Here is a 17,552-nt window from a genome sequence, read left to right as displayed (position 1 = left end):
CCCAAGCTCCAGCTCATCATCATGACTACAAGCTTGAAGTGGAAGGGCCCAGTGTGAAATTTTTATCACAGGACCCAAATCCTTAGCCCCTGACTACATGAATATGTTAAGAACAGGCGCATATGAGATCATCTGGTGATAGTATAGATCAGGACAAGATTCAAACCTATACAAGACAGGTCTCCTTCAATCTGTTGATTCTATATTCATGAACCCTTTTAATGTACCAACCTGGTGACACTGACTTCCTGCTTACATTATGTCTAAACTACCCATGTTGAACAGTGATATAGTATATTGTTTGTTTTTTGTTGTTTGTTGTTTTTATTCTTTAAATCATGTTCGAAATAAAGATTCATTCATCATTCATTCATTTTATTCTGAAGAGGAGTCACTCAATTTCCGTGCTGAGTTTATTAGCCAATAACTAGCTTTACAGAGGCGCCTCTTCCTCCGGTCCCAACTTTTGTGGAGACGTGACGAGACGACCTCCCTCGGGTTGTCTCGACCCCGCTAAGTCATCTCCGTCACTTCCTGGATACAGGGAAAAGTCTCTACCAAAAGTGCTGACTTCTGTCTTGGAAAAGTACTAGAAATTTGAGCGAGAGGCAAGTCATCCTCGCAAGTCAAAGATCAGGTTGGCGCAGGATGACTTTCATGTGACTCCTGCTCGATAAGATCCAGCCTCAATTAACACCGCTTGACAGGATGAATTGGTGCGGTTGCAGTTCTGCTCCAGAGCCGCGCAGCAAGCATCTGAGTCAAATCTAAACTATATGGAACTAATAAGAAAAGTATTTTTATTATTCCCTTATGTGGTTGTGGTCCCAATAGGCCTCTATCGTGTCACCCCCTGGTGGTCCATATGGACTTTTTGGGGCTCAACAAAGTACTTTTCTTCATTGCATACGTAAGGAGGTATCACTTTTCTCAGTAGTCACGTTTCACATCTGAGCAAAAACTCTGTCACAAAATGAATAGTGCTCAAATAAAGTGCAAAGTATCTGCAATTGTCTACATCTTTGTTCTCATATAGGGTGTTGTGTGTAGTATTTTATGGTGACAAAATTAATTTATTCCATTTTGGGATGGGACTGTAACATAACGTGGAAAAAGAGAAACGCTGTGAGTACTTTGTCAATGCAGTATATTGGTGTACCTTCATCCTTATGTATTTACATTATACTCCTCTCCAAAAATTGTGAAAGAGTGGGCCAAATATTTTATTTCTGTTGTAGATGAATATGAGCCAAGGGATACACTTATTCCAAAGTGCTTAAATGTGCATTCACTGTAATCCACAATGCATAATTCTTCCACTGGAGCTAAAGTTTTGGTACATAACAAAATAAATGTAATTTGGTTGGTGGTGTAACAAACATGAAAACCAAAGAGCTGTCTATTAATGAAAAACTATTGTGAGGCTGAAAGAAAATGAAAAATCAATGAGAATCATTGCTCAAACAACAAAAACACTGGTGTCTATAATAACAGATCAAATGAGCAGCAGTTTCTGATAAAATAGTTGAAAAAAACATAAGGCTCTTGGTGACATCGACAACTTTCAGAGGGCAGACGTGAATGTATCGCAATCAAAATAAATAAATAAATAAATATTAAGACCAGACTAGACAAAACTGAACATTAAGTCTTATTTACTACAGTCGTTTTTTGGCTCAACATAACACTTTTGTTTTTACTACAAATAATGATAATTGTGTTTCAGATGTATTTGTAAATACATATGAATCTTTTGCTCGCAAACACTGACATATACAATCTTAAAAATGGTGTATTAAAAACAACCCAATTTGGGTAAAAAATTTAAGGATGTACGGTTTCCAGCTAAATAAAGGAATTGGCCATACTGTTCCAGTAATTTTGGAGGGGATTTGATCTTTTAATTATCAAAAGCCACTGAAATGATTAAAAGGATAACAAAGGTGAGAAACATTTTCTGTTGGCTCCACAGACAAAGACAAAAACTATATTTTCTATTCTATTCTATTCTATTCTATTCTATTCTATTCTATTCTATTCTATTCTATGACACGATGTCAGAACCTGAATACATCGTGATGCATTAATTAACATGACTCAAATAAAAAAAAGTATGAAAAACAGTCGAACGGAGTGTAAAAAATGGCCCCGTAAAACTCTAGTTGTATTAGGCATGAATCAGTTACAGGCTTTCTCCACGTGATGTCACTGTACAGTTAAAAGGCTGCCTCAACCTTCCGCAGTAGTTTTTTTTTTTTTTTTTTTTTTTTTTTTAAATGGGACTAGTCATTGGCATTGCACTATGATTGTAACATCCTACTAACACTTACCGTCCAGCTTATCCTGCTTATTCATGAACATGGACAACGTAATAAAGAATACATGGCCATGAACTGAATATTTATGTCAGAGAGTGCACCGGCCTCACTTAAGGCTGACCGTGGCTTGTGAAGCTCCCTACATACAGTAGGACACTGCAGACTTCCATGGTGAAGCACTGATGGCAGAGAATTATTAACAGGAACATTTTACCAGAAGGAGAGCTAGCGAGAGGGTAAAATCACATTTTAATGCCAATAAACCTCGTTGAATTGGATTGAGGCAGTGAAAATGTAGGGTGGGGATGAGATGGAGGTGATGATGACAGATGGTGAGCATCAGACAGTGATATAGTAAGAAAAGCAGGGGGGCAGAGGCAAGCTGAGAAAACATATTCTTTTATCACAACCTTTTAAATTCTAATCTTGTTACATCCTGTTATAAAATTGAAATCCCCATGGACACTTTAGTATTTCAAAGTCTTATAACACAACTCCTCTATTTTGCTATCTCTGTCTCTCACTCTTTCTCTGTCACACACACAAACACTCGCTGAAGAAATGCAAAATAAAATGCAATAAAGTCTTCTTGAAGACCATCACAAAGTAACTCAAAGACTACTCCACGACTTCACGAAACATAAAACACTCCATTGGTTACTTACAGGCGCATCTTTCCTTAAGGGAATATTGTGTGACCACTACTCAGACAACACAGGAGATAAAAATGTCATAAAATACAGTATGCTGATGGTAACAATAGACAAGCTCGGGCCAGCTATTTATATATTATACATGGGAGTATTATACTCATTAGAGAGTTTTTTCTATTTGTGTCAGCAGGTGCAGTATCTCCCTATCCTATATAGTCTATATTAAAATTGGTCTGGGACTCTCTCTTGCTGTCTGACTTTCAATCGACCCCAGCGCAGCAATGGCTCACATTCCATCTTATAAGGGTAAAATGATACCTTATTACAGTGCTGTGAAGAAAAAAAAAAGGGCCGACACTTGTTTGGAAAAACTTTTGCATTAATTCATTTTATTGACCACTTTGACAAAGAATACTGTCTGTTTTTTTTTCTAACTTTGACTGTGGGGCTGTGCATGTTCATCTGCTTCTGAAGTAATAAGTACATTCTCGACACCGATTGGATGCTGACAACGTACCACCGCCGAAAGCGCACTACATTTTTGTGAAATGGGATTAGGAGCAACACTTTTGCTTCAAACTCTTGATCTGCACCACCGACATGCAACCATGCTTGACCGGATGCACTGCATAAACTTGGGACTGTTTCAAGGTTTGATAAACGCAATCCCACGAGGTGCACCATGCGAGCACCTACACTGCTCAGTTGGATTCGTTTACGGTACAACAGGTTTTTATTGTGAGGCCACGACATACAGAATCTGCATGACATGGGCTACAGGTGTAAAATTCCATGACTTGAGACACCCCCGACACCAGAAGCACCTGTGCTGGGCTAAGGAGAAAAAGTATTATATTCCACGTCTTATGTCAAGTCCACAACTGGGACATTTTAACAGCCGGCAAGCTTTTTGGAGACAATGATTTTGATTTCCAGCTTGATTTGGCACCTGCCCACAAAGCCAAAACTACCATTACCTGTTTTAATAGCCATTCAAGAAAAATAAATGGACTTTCCCGTACAACAACTCTAATGGTGGCCTAAAATTTGCAGTGCTGGACAGACTTCAAAATGGTTTTTTTTGTCCTGTATTGAACTTCTCTCATTAGAGCACAATGTGGCATCGGCAGAGCCTTTAATATTCCTGTTTCCAGACCCATCACTGTGGCCTAATAATGCTACTTATCTGGTATCAGCAAATAAGCACAAAACCTTCATTTGTAAAGCACTTTTTAAACATGTAGAGTGCTACACAGACGGATAAACAAGCGTGATTAAAACAAATCTAAGAGCAGGAAAAGGATTAAGGAACAAAGTGAAATCTAATACAGAATAGTGAGCCTTAGACAGGTTGGAGAAGAAGGCAAAGTGCTTTGCAAGCAAACACAAAAGCAGATAAATGAGATTAAAACAAATCTAAAAGACAAGACAGAATTACAATCCAAAATATCGGCAAGTTTAAAGATCGTGTTGGAGAATTCAACTTTGGTTTTGTCGCATCTACAGGATAAGGGTTATGTAGGCAGGGAATGCAATTATCAGAAGGAGCTCAATTAGGTGACCAACATTTCAAGATATTATATATCAAGTGACAATCATCAACTACAGATGTCTTTTATATATAATTAAATATGGCAGGAGTAGACAAAGGCCTCATCTGTGTAGCAGAGCTATGAAATCTTTAAAAATAACAAAAACTACAGAAATTCCAATGAGGTAGTATGTATTGTGAGAACACAGTAGAAAAAAGAAATATTGCATAGTGTGAGTGATAGCAGTGTACTGTGTGGAGGTGTGTATGCATAATAGAAACTTCAACAGCACAACATTGTACAGTATTATAAGTTACCAAATATTTTTTCGAATATTCAACTCATCCTGATAGATTTTTAGATCATGCCATAACAGAAAATGAATGGATGGAGTGTTACTTTGAGTGACGTTAGTGGAAAATTTATATGTGTGAGCCCAACCAAAAAAAAAAGCCTTCAAGCAAACGTAGCCAATATTTTCAGCAACAAATAATAATTTGAATGCGATTCCATGTGTAATTCTCAAAATGTTTGCATGGTATGGCTCATTGAGAGGGGAGACATGTGCGGCATGAATGCTTATGCCCTGCACGCGAGCATTTGAGGCTGAAAAGAAGGGTAGAAAACCAAGATGAATCTAATTTGGATGATGTTGCTTTAGGAATATATTCCCACTGACATTACCGAGGGAGTGTAGGATTTGTGGTCAAGTATGACAGCCAAGGCATCCTCTGAAACGGATACTGTCCAAATTAAGTAGGTATCAGGGGTGTAGTCTTGCGCAGAAGAAAGACAGAAATGAAAAATGGACATACCTATATTTCCCAGACTTTCAGGGTATTTTTTTATTAAGCAAAAAAGTGAACAGTAAACTTGCATATCTTAGTTCTATATATTTCAAGAAGCCTTTACCCATTTTCTTTTAAATCAAAGTTGTGTTCATTACACATAATGATATCAAGATATTCCAATCATCTTAGCATTTTTCCTAATGTCTAAGTCCTCTGGTGATTAAAGAACACACTGTCGAAGTGTGAGTAATGACAGCAAAAGCTATAATGTGTAAACAAATGATGACAATGACATTAATCACAAATGACAGTCAGTGAAATACTCAAAGTGTTAAGGTTATACAGAAGTACCCAGAGACCAGTAAGAGCATACAGTAACTACAAAACTGCAGTAATGAGACACTGAAGGCCAGTGATGTGTTTTACCCCATTTGTTTGAGCAATCTTAATGACTGTTAAATGACATCATTACACAAATGATTCTCATATCACACCCACCAAACAAACATGCTGTACACTCAATTGAAGTACTCTCTACTGCATACATATACAATAGACATAATACATAATACACATTCTACAGAACACCACCAAGGAATGGGTGGCATGTATGTTTGGCATATGAATATTTATACAAATCGCCTTGGGCCATATTTGAATAATGATTATTATTGTAGTCATACGTAATTGTTTTTCAGTTGTGAAAGTAGTGTCGCTTAAGAGTGCTGTCTTCCACGCATCTCAATCAAAGCCACCAAAACCACATTGCACCACTTGTACCACAATTTAGACCAGCTCTAAGTTGGTTTAAAGTCAAGTCTACTTACACTTACTAAATTGTCAGGTGCGCCTGGCGTGAAGAAAATCCCCTCGGTCCACCGGAATGCCCAGCATGGTACTGAGTAGTCTGTCAAATTTTCAAACACGGTTAACCAGACTTGGTCCAGCACAAAAAAATTGTGCACCAGATCTTAGTAGTAGTAGTGTCCAATTAATTGGAAACTTTCAGGAGATTAATGTAACGTAAGCTGTTTATAGACAAACTTTATTAAAACCTTGAAGTCATTTGCTGATGTTTCATCGTCCTTGTACCGCAGTGGGTGACTAAGTGTTATCTCCCCCTTATTATCTGGCTTATTACGGCTACACTGACTGACTCAACAGCACATTTGAATAATGTTATGACTTTCCCAACAGAACGTGGTTCAAAAGAGATGTTTGCCTATTCAGAATGCACCAAAAACAGAGCGCTGGTGCGTGTTGTAGGTCCTCCATACACAGACACATTGCATCAGAACACATGATCCAGGACAGAATGGCTGTGTGAATAGGAAAATGGTGTCGATAAAAGCTGTTTGCCATTTCCATGAATGAATGCATGAATGAATAAATAAATAAATAAATAAATAAATAAATAAATAAATAAATAAATGATATGCTAACGCCCCCACAAATATCTGAGGCCGCGAAAGGTGAGCTGCGATATAGCGAGGGAGCGCTGTATTCCTCCTTTTCGATCAACTCTACTTTTTAGAACCTCTTGTCTCTCTATGCTTCACTATCTCCTCCCCCCCTCTCGATCTCCAGCTATAGATAATTCATCAGTGTTTCTCATAGCTGCTGCCTTCCTGCCGACTGTGATTTCCACAGGGACTCTTTCAGGGACCATTCCCATCCAACCGGGAATTAGAGCCAGGGCTACAGAGGGAAATTAATCACAGTCACCTTATTCCAACCCATAAAAGCACAGACGCGCACATACAGTACTACCCCCCCCCCCCCTCAACCTCTATAATTTGTTACACGCACTTTTTATTGTTTTATAAACGTAAGCAACTGATACTGAATGTAGTGACCATATCATGAATTTCACTTTGTTTTGAATTGTTCTGAATGGCTCAGAATCAAACAGGAATGAATAATGAAGAGAGTGGGATGGTTTCACAATGCAACAGGATACTACTAATGGGCTCACTATTTGTATGGTGTGTATGTGTGTGTGCGTATGTGTTTGAGTGTGTGTGGAGACAGGAGGAGTATCGAACAGCAATGGAGTGGTTCCCTAAGTGAATCAAAGAGAAGCTGGGATGCTCATTGGATGTCACTGCCCCTCCTTTCTGGACTATAAACAAGCTACACATATCCAATATGTTCGCACAAACATGTACACAGATGTAAGCACAATTAAATCAAATGCACTTTAAAAGGTCACAAAAAACAATGTTAAATGCAAACAACTGATTGGTGCTCTGAGCAACTCCACAAATGAGTCTTGTAGACAATTTAGTACAGTTAAGATCAGCTCTTGGATCGTCTTTGCTCAAAGTATGTGACTGCGGCACAGTACAAAGGCATGAAGACTACATGCTCAAGGTCTCAAACCTTCAAACACACACACATCACACGCATACACACATTTTATCCTCTTTTCTTTCCTCTATCCACACTGTACTCATTAGTTTAACCTTCATTCTTTGTTCTTTTCCTTCCCCCATGTTCATTCCTCCTTTGCATATTGTATCTTCATAATCTGTCCTTCAAGTTTTCATTTCCCTTCAGATTTTTTCCTGCACTGTTTTATTGTCCCCTCTCCTGCCGCATAATCTCCATCCATCCATTTTCTCTTGCTGCATTTACTTTGGAAAGAAGAAATGTTTTAAGAGACAAATGGTGAGATTTCATACCCTACTTTCATGTTAACATTCATAATGGAAGCTTGTGGTTTTATCTCAGGATTTATGAAAATGAAAATTCTTGGCTGCAACCAAGCCCTGAAAATGAGGGAACTGAAACACTGGGAGAAATGTGTACCTTAAAAATAAATATATATATTTGCCAAAGTCAATCAAATTGTATATATATATATCCACGAGTCAATGACGTCACATTTTTACTGTCAGTCTTTGAGAAATGACTTCAACGAGGGACGATCGTCTCGTACCTGTAAACATTTGTCCTCGCCAAGGCGTATATCTGCCGTGCTTGCAGGATTTGCGGTGTGTATACCCTACAGGTCGGCCAGTTTTGGTTGGGGAATACGGCATCAACTCTTATGTGAAATACATAGAGTAGAAAGTGCCTGCACAGTCTTCGATGCTCATGAGCAACAAGATATTTTATGTCATACTTTTATATCACATTCTGCACAAAAATGTCTGTAGCTCCTTCTTGGTAAATGCCATATTAAACCCATAAACCTCTTAAATTGCTGAGTCAACACTTCAATCTCTTGTGGATCATTTTTAAATCTATTGTAGTGATGTATTGAAGCAAAACCATAAAAATATACAACTATTGCTATGTATGATATTCGATAAATAATAGACACAATGAGGCATGCAGTATACAATTCTTGTTCATGCGCACATGTGCAGCCGTTTATGTTGACAAATTGAGCTAACAATATAATTTTTACACACATAGATTACAATTACTCTATGCAAAAGATATGCAGGTTTCCTACTAATTAAAACAGAGGTGTCCAAATTTTACCTCGCGCATAAAAAGAAAAATACAAGGACGCAAGCGGCAGCTTGATTTTTTTTTAACTTATTTTAAGTCATTAAACAAGCAAAAAAACAGTCAACCAAGCAAGCAATTACACATTGTTTACATAATGTTGCTGTTTTACAAAGTGCTGTGTCATGGCTTGATGTTAAAAAGTGATAAGGTAAAAGGATTTCTTTGAAGCTTCGAGGATTGCCGCGGTTCTGCGTTCCGAGAATAGGTCTGCATCTCCACTGAGCAGCATCTGATTTCCATCTCCGCATCCAGAACCAAACCAAAAGCAATCCGTATTTAGCTGACTCTATTTGAGAGTCATTAATGTGATATATGTTCACCGATTAAACTTAAATCATTAACATAAGTTCACAAATTAATTTTAATAACTGTGATTTTAATTGTCAATTTAACGGTGTCTTTGAATATCTAAAAAATGATTAATTAATTATAGTAATGGTACTACTTATTACTCACATTCCCCCACTTTTTGGACAGCCACACCTCTAAGTCAACCATCCAAACACTCACACTCAACGAAAGAAGGGGCAGGTAGGTCAAGTGGTCCCAAGTGGACAGATGATCTTGAAGCACCTGGGTAAGCCTGTTATTTTGTCCAGCTTCATTCCATCCACTCAGAAAGCTGAATTTAGGGGTTTTGTGGATTTTTTTTTACACTGTCTTCCCGTCCAACTCATCCCTTTTCATCCTGGCTTGGGTAGAGCAGTGGCTGGGAATAGGTACAGTTCTTTAGTTATTCCTGCTTTTCATTTGAGATTAATAACCTCCAAAAAAATTTTGTACCATTACTGCAATTATGACTAGTACAGTGCGGCATGTGTTCTGACTTGTGCACTATACAAAATTGGAATATGTTCATATCTCCACTTGCAAATGAGTTGTTGGCTACTCCCATCGAACTGTGAGGCCGATAACCTGCTAACCGATCGTCCACCATGCAACCCAAATCAAGTCACTCATAATTCATTTAAAACAATATAAAATACTGGATTAAAATATTACCACACATGTAAAAAGTAAAGAGCTGTTTATTGTTTGGCTTGTACCAATTAACAAACGGCAATAACACAATCGTTCCTGAAAGAGGTGTGTTTGGTTTTCATTTTTGATGTTGAGACGACCCGACAATTCAATATTTATTGCAGGCTTTAATTTAGATAAGATACGAGCTGATTTGTAGCACAATTTATTTTTTTCAGGTTTATACATAAATTTAGAGGATGAATTAATGTTCATCACAATAACTGGCACTAACTGATCTTTATGCACCCAGAACTCCACAACTCACATTTTATTAGTACTTTATAGACAATAAATGTCCTGATTTATCATATTTGTGACTGTAAAACAAAAGAAAGAAGTTGCATTTGTTAAACGCACGGACAGACCCAAAACCGTGAAGAAATTCTACAGTAACATTATCAAAGACCATTTATCACTATTTTGCAAGATCAACATATGCAACAACTGACCCAGATACTCCCGTTGCAATGCAATGTGAGATTCTACTTAAGGTAAGCCATTTGGAACTACTAAAAACAATTAACAATTCCACACTTAAAACAAAACAGTTTTCAAATAATTGAATACTGGACTTTTTAAAACATTTGGGGTAAATGTATGGTGTAATTGTGCAATTTCGATGTAGGGAAAATTTGATTTATATTCCGGAAAACACATACTTGCTATGTTTATACGTGCATCCATCTGTCTTGGCCACCCTCTGCCCTGGACAAACTAAAATAAAATACAAAATAAGGCAAATACAAATCAGTAGTAGATGAGTAGTAGTCATACATTATGATTTCAGTGTTGAAATGTCTGCCTTAGGTTCAGCTGTCTCAACCTCCACGCTATTCGCCTGCACCATTCAAATGTGTCATTAGATATGCTTACGCACTTACTGTGTAAGCTCAAGGAGTTCTGGGAATTCTTCTTCACATCATCAACTGTTGCTGCTGTACTGTTTACTGAGGCATCCGGCTCTGATGAAATATTCATTGGCCAAACCATCCAAATAACTCCCAGTAAGTCCTCATACATGGCTTTCACCTCAGCTAACTCAACGTATTTACAAAACACAAACACACACACATACATGCATATTACATAGATATTCGATGTTTTGCTTTGGTCATGCTGACAAATCATTTTTGCGCACCTCCTTTGCAGGGCATAACTGACTTGTGTTTGTCATGTTTGCTGTCCTGCTCTGTTTTGTTTGTCTATTGCACAACAATACTGGTTGTGAGTGCAAAATGTCTTCATTCTCCAGCTACTTCTTCATTTTTTATACCTTTTGTCCTCATTTGAGTCACAGATGGTTTGGGACAAAAGATGGGGAACACCCTGGGCTGGTCACCAGCCAATCATATGGCATAGGTTTAAAGAATGAAGCCATGTTAATAATAGAAATGCTCTTGTGAAACATTGGACTTTGAAACTTTGAAACGCACACGTTGGATGACATTCAAACATTTTGTCAGAACCTGTTTAATGACTTTTCTATAAAGTTAGCAAAACATAGTGGTGTCTGTGGAGGATATTTGAAGTACGTTACAGAAGAGAAGATGGCACAAAGACAGGCACTAGCAGACATGAAAGCACAAACAGATTTGTTTTCTTTACAATCACACATATTGTTTACATTTCAATTCACAGTAGTTTAAATGCACAACGAAAGTCCAAATCTAAATTTGTGTATCATTTCACACATATGTATGCACATTGATTTTCTGTCGGGTCTGTTTGTGGTTTATTTAATGCTGGTTTAAAGTGGTGTCTGCTAATAGTGTCATGAGGGAATGATAATCATGATGAAGAAATAATTGATATATAGAACGTATTTTAATAAAACCATTGCCATAGTAACAAAGGAGACAAAATGCAAAAAAATATTATGTGCGAAAGGAACCTATTTAAACCCTACTGATCATGTAAAATTTTCTGAATCAAAATTTCACAAGACAGATTACACTGTTCTTGCTATCAAATTTTGGTAAATGTCTAAAATATTTAAAAAAGAAAAAGATTTGATTACTGTGAAAATAACATTCTCTTTGAACACTGAAAAAAAATTACCCCACCTCAAAAGGTTAACAAAAGGTTAACTGTTTTCTGAGTCTCAGCCAGGCTGACAATGTAAAAGTATGGAAGAAACAAACCATTAATATTTCAAATTCTTTGGCTATTTATTTATCTATCCATCAATACATTTTCAGAACGGCTTATCCTTAAAAGGGTCACGGGCATGCTAGAGCCTATCACAGGTGAATTCCGGCAGCAGGTAGGGGACACCCTGTACTGGTTGCCAGGCAATCACTGGGCACACAGAAATAAACAACCATTCACACTCGGACCCATACCTACGGGCTATTTGGAGTACTCACTTGGCCTACCATGCATGTTTTTGGAATGTGGGAGGAAAATGGTTCACCCAAAGGAAACCCATGCAAGCAGTCGGAGAACATTTAACCTTATAGCAGCCAAATTTTTGCCAAGATTGATGGATGGATGGACGGTTGGATTGATGGACGGATGGACAATAGTTTGATTTAGGTACAAAAAATGTCTGTGATCCTAACTGCCATGATCAAGATGGATTTGTCGCGACAAATGTATGCAATAACACAGACTACAGTTCTCGCGTTGTATGTGTTAGGGACCGTCCATAAATTTTGATGCTACTGTATGTGGTCTAACAGTTCTAATGATGCAAATCCAGAGTTTACGAGGCATGAGTAGAACAGGAATATCGTGAACTTTAAAATTCAAGTCTTTTTGACATTAATATTCCAAATTATTTCACCAAAATACGTAGTATGACGGCATGGCATACCATTTGAAAAGTGCCTCTTTTGATCTTCTTGTCCTGAGGTACATTTTATAATCTTGCCTATGGCAAGATAAATCAGCAAGTTCAATACATGAAATGATGAAGTTCAAATCTCTTTTGTAGATCTTCTTTGTCAAAGCAATTTATTAACTGTTCCCTTTTTTGCGAAGCGCTTATATTCTTACCTTACAGGGTTCAGTCTGTAATTAGATTACTTTGAAGTGGGAAAACTTTGACTTATTTTAGGTAAAAACAAAACAAAAAAAACTTTGTTAAACATGTAATGCTAGAAAATTCTGTGTAGTGCATCTGAACTGAGAACAAAAGTGTTTGTTTTCCATGAGGACCCCCCTTCCCCCTCCCCTGCCACCCAATCTGACTAAAATGTGACAATATTTCTGATTCTCAGCCAGACAGGAGCAACCGTTCCCGGCAGCCATTTAGAATAACAAACATTTCAGCAGGCCTGTAGGCTCAAACTACACTTCCCGGAGCATGAAATACACTTGGCTTATGATCGGCTGCAGTGCTGTCAGAAGCACATATTGGTCCCATAATGTAAGGCTTCTGTGCAGGATGCCAAAGAGGATCCCTGGAGTCCCCCAGACCTGGGTAAGAACCAATTAAATAAAAACAGCTCAAGCACACTCTCACTTCACAGTGACTTGAGCTCTAAAAGTTGTAGTATGTTGTAACTCTTTTATAGGAAACTGTTGTGTCATCCTAGCAAATAATCAATAGTTGTTCACTTAAATCTCCTTGTTTAAACGAGGTATGCATAAATGTTCTTTGCAAATTAGTCCAAGAAAGGGAAATGATTCACTCCAGCACTGCATTTAACTAAATGTGTTCACTTTCTCAGTCATTAAATATGCTCATACTGTGTGGGTGGTACAGTGAAATCGTGATTAGCAATGCTGCCTAGCAATTCTAAGGTTCAGGGTTCAAATCTCAACTCTGGCCTTGCTGTGTTGAGTTGATATGTTCTCTTCGCACTTGTTTGGATTTTCTCCAGGTAGTCTGACTTTCTCCCACATTACCTTTTAGGATCAATCCATTTAAATCAGCCAAGTATTTTTGCCCTCTGATTGACAAGTGTGCAGTCCATAGTGTAGCGCACCTCTCAACACAACTGGGATAGGCTACTGCTAGTTAGTCACAAGCCACATATAAACAACCTTTTGCACCCACATTCACTCAGTGAAAACTGAACCTACCCTGCCTTCAACGAAGTCAGACAAATGTACCAGTACACCACCTATAAACCTTTTACATCTTTTTTTAAAGAGAATTTGTATTTACAGAAGAGAGTAAGCAACATAGTACATAGAGAGCAAATTACCTCTAGCTTTAAATCAACACTTTTAGTCACAACAAGTTGATAGAGCATCATAACATCAGTTGACTGCATGTATTTTTGAGTGAGATCAAATGTGTGTGACCGCTTTAAATTCCAGGGGGATCTGATGCGATCAATCTAGTACTTTCATGCGATGGCTCAAAAATGGGTCTGACTTATCAAGCATGGAGTCTCTAGAGAACAGTGACAATTTGTGGCTGGAGAGGAACACTCATCTCCACCTCGTCTGTATATGATAAGGGCTGTGTATGAGGGGAAAAAACCTTGCAGTGTAATGAAGGTATATCATGCTTTTTGTACTTAATACTGAAACATGCACCTTGAAGTCAAGATAAGCTGTACACTCTACACGCAGTGAAAATGCTTGCAGTTAGTCTTGAAAAATGTTCATGTAAAAGCCTGCAATATAAAAGCAAAAGCCTTTACATCCACTGTTTTTGATTTACTTGAATAGGGCATTGGATACGGGTCATTGCTCTTTCCTTTTGACAAACCTTATGAGACAAATGATTTTGAGTTTAAAGACTGTTGTAGTGGTTGCTTTTTTTTTTTTCAACTCCACAATTGAAGCTCACAGTTGAATCTGTAAAAAATAGGATCGATGAAATTCAGCAAGAAAGCATGCATTCCTCTCTTTTGGTGTTTTGGAAAAGGCGGGCGGTGAGAAAAGTTGGAGGCGAAATTGTACAAAGTTCATACTGTATTTACATGAGTCCCATTGTGTTGAGACGATTCTGTTCAAAACAGCAACAGCAGAGAAGACAGAAGTATGACAAGGTAGTTGGAGTCAGCCAAACGACTGACTCGTGCTCTTAGGGCATGTTGGTTGAGCTCTCCTTGGATGCGGGAGCCACGCGGGGACGCCGTTGTTAATGTGTGACTGTCGCGGTCCGAGCACATGTCGTAGAGGTTTCCTGAAAACTGCATCTTCTTGGATTCTTGGCGCAAGGACTCCCAGACAGTCGCTGCTTCCTCCGGACAGCCGGCCATTGCCAAGTTGGCGCAGGCATGAAACTCATCCCATGACCTGAGGACAAAGAGAACACAGCATCTTGTTCAGTACAGTTCAGTTTAGTTTTATTCCATGCTAGTCTTGTTAACTCTTTAGGTTGTCATTCCTACTCATTTCCTTCAGACCCTATATCGAACCAATCAGCTTCCTCCAGCTACTTGTTTCTTGTCCAGATGTTCCTCAAGGCCTTGTAAGTTTGCTTGTTTTCAGTTCGATATTTTTTGTTCGTTTGTGTCGGATCAATGTCGTCGTCACCAAGCTCCTGTCGAGCTTCTGCTCATGCCTGCTTTCATCATTTTCTCTAGTTCATAGATTTAGTTTGAAGTGTATTGATAACACACTTTGGCAAGTTTGTCAAAGTGAAAATGAGTCACAGAACTATTAAAAAAAAACCTCATCAAAAACCTTTCAAACTGCAGAATTGATTGATCTGATATCATCAAGATCGTTAATATCCATCATTTTCTATGCCATGGGTGAGCTGGAGTCTATCCCAGCTTATTTTAATCACCAGCCAATCGCAGAGTATATTAAAAAAAAAAACAGCAATGGACATGCACAGTTACCCCTATGGGCATTATAGTTTTCTCACTTAACCTAGAACTAATTTTGGGGGCGAATGTGCGTATGGAGTTCCATTTATACCAAAAGTATGTTGTTGTACGCACTGCCTATGTTGACTATGCATGTGACATGACGTGATGTCTATTGAATGTTGAACGTGCCGTCATGACGTGTCATTTCACAAAATGCTGTTACTAAGCTTTAACACAGAAAGTTATAACACAGAAAAAAGACACTCCAACATTCAAGGCGCTAAACTTGCTGCTCTGTGAGATACAGGCTCTAGCAACAGCAATTTATAGAATGACACGTCATAACGCCACGGTCATTGTTCAATAGAAATACCCAAATGTCATGTCATATGCGCAGACGAGATGACACGTCCCAAAAAAAAAGAGACTGTGTTCATACTCGTAGGAGTTTATTGAGAAATTCATCAAGGAATGTTTAGACCTTTTGTTTGTACAAGCTGCCAGGATATAGGGTACTTCAAAAACTCCCAAGACTGTTTTGAAACAGGGTCATTTTGAATGCATCATCTGGAGTATTTACCATTATGGCATTACTTGACAAACACATGTAAAGTGATTACAAGATTTAATTTGTGCTGTTGTTTTGCTATGCAATCAACAATCTCACCGCAGCAAGGGATGAACTCATAGGTCCTCCAGGGTAAAGCAAAAAAAATAGCTACAATTTAGAGATGTAATGTGGTTTAAAAAAAAACAAGAGACTGACAGAGACTAGAAAATGTATCCTATTGTCATCTTATTTTAGTAGTATTCGTTTTTATTCAAATAACCTTCCATCTGGATCTTGGGAGCGCAGCCTGCCTGACTACAAATGGCCACTAATGCGTCCTAACACAATGTTGGCTATCTTTTCCCAGTGGAAAGACTGGCAAAGTGATGACAGAAGAGAGAGAATGGGGGGAGTTGAGGAAAACTGAAGCAGATGGTTCTGATAAAAAAAAAAATACTGACACAAAACACTCCAAACCTAAAGGCATTTAAAGACGTTCCGAAGAGATTAGCAGCTATGAAAAATCGCATTTTCAGATAATTAACATGACAGACTGATGTTGTTCACTTGGTAAAACACAAGTAAGACCCAAATTAAGCAGTCAAAAGCATAATTAATCATTTAGTGTACCTACTCTTTTCAAATATTACTTATCTAAGGTGGAGATGGAGGTTGTGTGCGTATTAAATAAAAGTGCATATAAGAAATTTTGTGGAGTGCACACCACATCACAAGTCTGCTTATTCCACATAGGCGTGTTACGTGATGATTGGCTATCGGCGAAATAGACAAAGAGGCAAAATATTTCTTTCAATCATTTAAAATGTACCGCCTGGTGCACAACTGCACCTGACCACGGGAACTGCATTGACTATTTGGATTAGATTCACTCAGCACGTACTCCATCTAACCGCGGCGTTAGACAACACTCCGCACCGGGCATGACTGTAGTCTACAAAACAAAGTGAATGAAATTATCTTAAAAAGTGCACCTATAGCCTACCGTATTTTCCGCACTATAAGGCGCACCTAAAATCCTCCAATTTTCTCAAAAGCCTTATATATGGACCAATACGGATTCGTGGATGAGGACTAATTTATTAAAGTAAGCTTTACGTGTTTATTTTGTGTGTTGTGTGATTATAGTGCGGAAAATACGGTATATAACAATAAAAAGTGATGTTTGGAAACTTTTCAAATATCATATTTGCTTCCTGTCATCTTTACTCACTACCTATGACTTCAAGATAACACACAACCCCACACACATTTGGAACACACCCAGGACGTAAACATTTCAGCAGTCTGCCTTTGGTTCAGGGAGAATGGTGTTCTTGTTATGGTAGGCATAACAGATGTTTGCACTGAGTTGAAAGGTGTTGATTTTTGCATTGGCCCATTCTGTATGTTTCCTTGTGTGTGTATGTGTGTTGTCTCTAAGTC

At 38.2% G+C, this 17,552-nt stretch overlaps 1 protein-coding gene across 2 annotated transcripts in view; it reads right to left on the bottom strand.

The window, feature by feature from the left end:
* Window positions 1-11,280: 11,280 nt before the first annotated feature.
* The window catches only part of nrn1la (neuritin 1-like a), a 41,994-nt gene continuing 35,722 nt past the window's right edge, over window positions 11,281-17,552 (bottom strand). For both annotated transcript variants that reach the window (XM_049724289.1, XM_049724290.1), the window contains exon 3: window positions 11,281-15,038. In XM_049724289.1, coding sequence (XP_049580246.1) covers window positions 14,750-15,038 — 289 coding nt within the window. In that variant the 3' untranslated portion in view covers window positions 11,281-14,749. The remainder of the gene's footprint in view (window positions 15,039-17,552) is intronic.

The sequence above is a fragment of the Syngnathus scovelli genome, chromosome 6 (assembly GCF_024217435.2).
Source record: "Syngnathus scovelli strain Florida chromosome 6, RoL_Ssco_1.2, whole genome shotgun sequence".
Classification (NCBI taxonomy): domain Eukaryota; kingdom Metazoa; phylum Chordata; class Actinopteri; order Syngnathiformes; family Syngnathidae; genus Syngnathus; species Syngnathus scovelli.
Note: the sequence above shows the minus strand (reverse complement) of the source record. Positions and strands in the feature narration are given on the sequence as shown.